At 32.7% G+C, this 4,860-nt stretch overlaps 1 protein-coding gene across 1 annotated transcript; it reads right to left on the bottom strand.

Annotated features, from left to right (window-relative positions):
* Positions 1 to 259: 259 nt before the first annotated feature.
* On the bottom strand, positions 260 to 2,755 carry LOC124831850 (acetyltransferase At1g77540-like). The gene is made up of 2 exons (XM_047305940.2): positions 2,344 to 2,755; positions 260 to 502 (listed from the first exon to the last, which is right to left on the bottom strand). The coding sequence occupies exons 1-2, from the start codon at positions 2,614 to 2,616 to the stop codon at positions 431 to 433; spliced, it is 345 nt and encodes a 114-aa protein (XP_047161896.1). The 5' UTR covers positions 2,617 to 2,755; the 3' UTR covers positions 260 to 430.
* Between the last annotated feature and the right edge of the window lie 2,105 nt (positions 2,756 to 4,860).

The raw sequence follows: 4,860 nt of genomic DNA, 5'->3' as shown, positions 1-4,860 counted from the left end.
TCACTTTTTCATAAATCAGAACCAAATTGACACAAAAATATAGTAAATGACCATCTTGACATTTTGGGACACTAGATAAATAATTAAACATAATCAGAATGAAAGAAAAGGGTAGTAATTTGCATATAGAATTTCTTCTCCCAAATATGTATGGATCAAATGAATGCATGTTTGACGAGTCTCCTAGAAGTTAGGTCCTTTAATATAAATATTTTAGTAATATAAAAAAATTTACTTACACTAGTGATGAGGAATGCCCTTTGGCGACCAATAATCACAAGTTTTTTTTTATAAAAAAGGGAGGTTATTTATTACAAGCAAAAAAAGTGTTGCTATTATTAACGACAGAGCCAATCAAGAATAGTTTAGCAGATAATAATTATCATACAAACGGTTCCTCAGAAGAACCTGGACTAGGAGCTTGGCAGTTTCAGATACTAGATTTGCCTCCTTTTGAGTACACAATAGAATTCCAAGATGGGTTCCGGGGAAGAAATGTGTCCTGCAAAACAGTAGAAATTCTTAAAAGACCAAAACGTGAACATAAAAAATACATTCATGTTCAAAATTCGAACACAATGAACTTGTACATTCTTTCTTATATATTATTTATCTTGTTTATTAACTTTCAACTCACTTATATTTCTCACCTCAAAGCATAATCACAATACAATAAGTACAATGGTGAGCTAACACCAAGATATAAAATACATTTATCACGCCTTAATTCAGAAAACTCAATATCAATATAAGTTTTTAATTCAGAATAACTAATTGCAAATACAATTAGACCTGACTCAACATCTAAAACAAAAAAAAATATTCAATTATATCTTTTATGATATTAGGATATTTGTTATCAAAATCCCTCTTCCTCATATTTTACTAAACCAATGTTCAGCAAAAATATTGTGTCATATGACTCACTACAAAAACTGTGTAGAATCAGGCATTAGACACGACTATACTTAATAGTTAAGACAAGTGAGTTACATATCCTCGAACTTCAGGATATAAGGGTTATCAAGTTTCTATTTCAGACTAAGTATAGTAGTATTAACCCTAAATTCTCTGATAGAGTTACTGATAGGCGGATCAGGCCTGCATATCTTTGTCCAGATCTTATTTGTTGGATATGTTTAAAATACATATAAAAAATTATAAGAAAAAAGTACGTCAAAAAAGTGCTGCGAAGCTAAGACTATTGCTTATTGGTGTAAAGTTAATAATTCTGTTTTATGAATTTGTATTGTACTTTGGGTAAGACTTTATTACCCATATTCTATAAGACAACACAATACAAACAAAGCTTTCCATTAAATTCATAGACATGCCTTTAATCCGTGGCAAGCTATACTTTGTCTTGCAGTTCTATAGTTACCAGCTAACCAACTTTCAGGCGTTATAAATTATCCATAGATGTAGCTTCTGATATAAATACTTCAAAACAACCAAATTCTGTAGTACTGCAGTTCTATATACTGGATCTAAAGTGGAGTTTATGATGCTTAGCTCCCTAATTGTGCCCCAAAATCATAGTCAGGGACCATTTTAAAACCTTGTTACAAAGCAAAGAGCTTGGGGGCCAATGGCGCTCATAATTGAGATTGCTTCTATTCGCACATAAATCTTACAAACTACAACCAATTGACGTTGTCTATTCAAGACAAAGACAACAATTTGCTGCTAGGATTCCTCAACCCCTGCCATTCAAGTTGAGAATCAAGAAAACCATCAAGGATAATTGAAGAATACAGTTTCGATGATGGAATGTTGGTAAAGCAAAGCATAGCAATAAACCTACATTTTTCTTCCCAAGTAGACAAGAGTTGCCTATGCAGGGCAAGATCCACACACTAAAGTGAAGGGCTCGCAAATGTAAAGAAAACTCCTCAATTTATAAACAAACATATCCCAGTATCAAAGACTCCTCAATTTGCAGATGTAAAGAAGAAGGTACTAGTACGCAACCAACCTTCCCCTCTCTTAAGCAAAGAGACTGTTTCTGAATTCAAACCCATGACCAACCGATCACCAAGCCACAACCTTACCTTGAGTCAAAGCTTACCCTGGTTATCATTTTTTGTTGATACATGTAGTTTGACACTTTGTCCTTTAACCCAATAGGAGGAGATTACTTGAATGCGAAACAAGAACATCCAGATACCTCCTAGTTATACCAAAAGAGCTCACCCTAAATATTAAGATTCTATCTACAGATAAACCCTTAAAACCCTCTCATGCCATATCAATGAACTTATGAAAACAAGCATACAGAGGAAACAAAAAGAAAGAAGAAGCAAAAGGGTATAATATAATCTAACGATAAAGTTAGGTCCTTACAGAGACATAGGAACAGGTCGGGATGACGATTAAGGAGTGCGATTGGGCATGTTGAAAGGCAGCGACGCAAAGGTGGGAGGCCAAGCCAAAACCTCTCTTGGAAGGGGGCACAAAGGTGTGGACCAAATCCATGACCTTCCCCTTCTCTCTCAACACGTACTCCAAAAACGCCTCCTTGTCCTCTATCTCGAACCTCTGCAAAGCTTCGTCCCATACGATATTGTTACTCTTCCCACCATCACCCTCACCCTCTGCATTGCTCCTCGTCGCCATTTCCACACTCTTTCCACCCTCCCCTCACTATAATGTGTTATACTTTGGAAATTGGGTTTAAATGTGTTTTTTTCTCAACGTAATATACCATTTCAGATCTCCACCGCCACCAAATGCTCATGGTACACCCATACCCAACTTACCGTTGATATAAAACGAATGTGAACATCAGTTTTATCATCTATACTCAATTTTTTAATTAATTATAATCAACATGTGATCACTTCCGTTAAATAATGGTCACTTCCATTAACGGATGTAATATTCGTTTAAGTATTTTATTTTAATTTTTTAAATATTATATTTTAATTAATTTATAAATTTTTTTATTTTTTATATATTATGAAAATTAATTTTATTTTATTTAATTAAATAGTTATAATTAATTTAATTAAATAATATTTATATATTAATTTATATGAACGTGGCACATCCAGATGTGCACATCCGTTTAATTTATAATATTTATATATTATAACAATTAATTAAATAATAATATATAAATTAAATTAATCAATAAATTCCTTTCTCTCCATGCACTAACCCTTTCTCTTCATCAACAGGATTCATTGAAGTAGTTATTGCAATGGTTTAGGAATCTAACACCCTTTCTCTCATTTGTTACACAAACCCTAAATCAAATAAAGAGGAGTGGGAGAGAACTAGATGCACAATTACGTCTGATGGTTGGACATATAGAAAAAAAAAACTGTTTGATTTGCAACTTCTTGGTGAATAGTCCTAAAGGGACGAGTTCTTTATTCACTAGACACTTCAGACATATCAAAAATAGTGATAAAGTTTTCAAAATGTTAGATGATGTTTTTAAGTTTGTTGGAGAAGAAAATGTTGTTGAAGTTGTCACCAATAATGCTACAAATTTCAAGGTAGCTGAAGAGTTGTTGATGCAAAAGAGGGAAAGATTGTATTGGACTCCATGCGCAGCACATTGCATTGATTTGATATTTGAAGATTTTGAAAAAAATTTAAAGGTCCATGAATTAACAATTAAGAAGGGAAGAAATATTACCACTTACATTTATGGAAGATCAATGTTGATTTCCTTGTTGAAAAAGTTCATTAAAGGTAGAGACTTGATAAGACCGAGTGTGACTATATTTGTCACAGCTTATTTAACTCTTGTTTGTCTTCATGAATTGAAAGCATCATTATTGACCATGTTTAGCTCTAAAGTGTGGAAGACAACCAAGTTTGGAACTTCACAAGAAGGCAAAAAAGTAGAATATGTAGTATTAGATAGCCGATTTTGGAATAATGTCTCCATATGCCTGAATATTGCTGCTCCTCTTATGGTGGTCTTAAGATTAGTAGACTCAGATGTAAAACCCGCAATGGGTTTCATTTATGAAGAGATGGATTGTGCAAAAGAGAAGATTAGGTCTAACTTTAACAATATCAAAAAGAGGTAAATTTTCAAACTTTTACTCATTCAATGTTTAATTACTTATGTGTGAAATTATTTTTGATATATCATAATTGATGTAGTTATGAAGAGGTTTAGAGAATAATTGATGCTCGATGGTATAATCAACTTCATAGGTCTTTGCATGAAGTTGCCAATTTTCTGAACCCCCATTTCCACTATGAACCTAACTTTAGATATGATGAGGGTGAAGAGGTGAAAGAAGGATTGCATATTTGCATGAGAAGATTGATACAAGATATGGCAGGAAAAAGAAAAATTAATTCACAAATTATTGAATTTCATTATGCTAGAGGACTTTTTGGAATTGAAGATCCAAAGGAGTATACGAAAGAGTTAAATCGAATGGTGGGACATGTTTGGTGATGGAACTCCAGAGTTGAAGAGATTTGCTATTCGAATTCTAAGCTAAACTTGTAGTCCTTTTGGATGTGAGTGTAATTGGAGCTCATTTGAAATGGTAATTTAAATTATTTTTAATTTCTAAATTTCTTTATTTTATATCTTCACTAAAAATATTATATTTCATTTTAGGTTCATACAAAGAGAAGGAATTATTTGCATTAAAAAAAGATGAATGGTTTAGCTTATGTGATGTATAACTCCAAGATGAAAAGTAGACAAATTCGAAAAACTATAGCTCTTCCATTTGATGACATCAAATCAGATGATGAATGGATAATTGAAGAGGCAGATGATGTTGTTGAGATTGATCAAGTTGAAAGTGAAAATGTTCACTTAGATGGAGCAACAATAGATCCTGCTCTAAATGTTCTTGATCTTGATAACATAACATTTGG

This window comes from Vigna umbellata, chromosome 1 (genome assembly GCF_029865625.1).
Source record: "Vigna umbellata cultivar VRB3 chromosome 1, Vumbellata_1.0, whole genome shotgun sequence".
NCBI classification, from domain to species: Eukaryota; Viridiplantae; Streptophyta; class Magnoliopsida; order Fabales; family Fabaceae; genus Vigna; species Vigna umbellata.
Note: the sequence above shows the minus strand (reverse complement) of the source record. Positions and strands in the feature narration are given on the sequence as shown.

Excerpts from the sequence above, each read along its gene's own strand:
- LOC124831850 (XM_047305940.2), bottom strand. The coding sequence starts at position 2,616 with ATGGCGACGAGGAGCAATGCAGAGGGTGAGGGTGATGGTGGGAAGAGT. Across the intron at positions 503-2,343 it reads CGACCTGTTCCTATGTCTCT|GACACATTTCTTCCCCGGAA; the intron begins GTAAGGACCTAA and ends ACTGTTTTGCAG.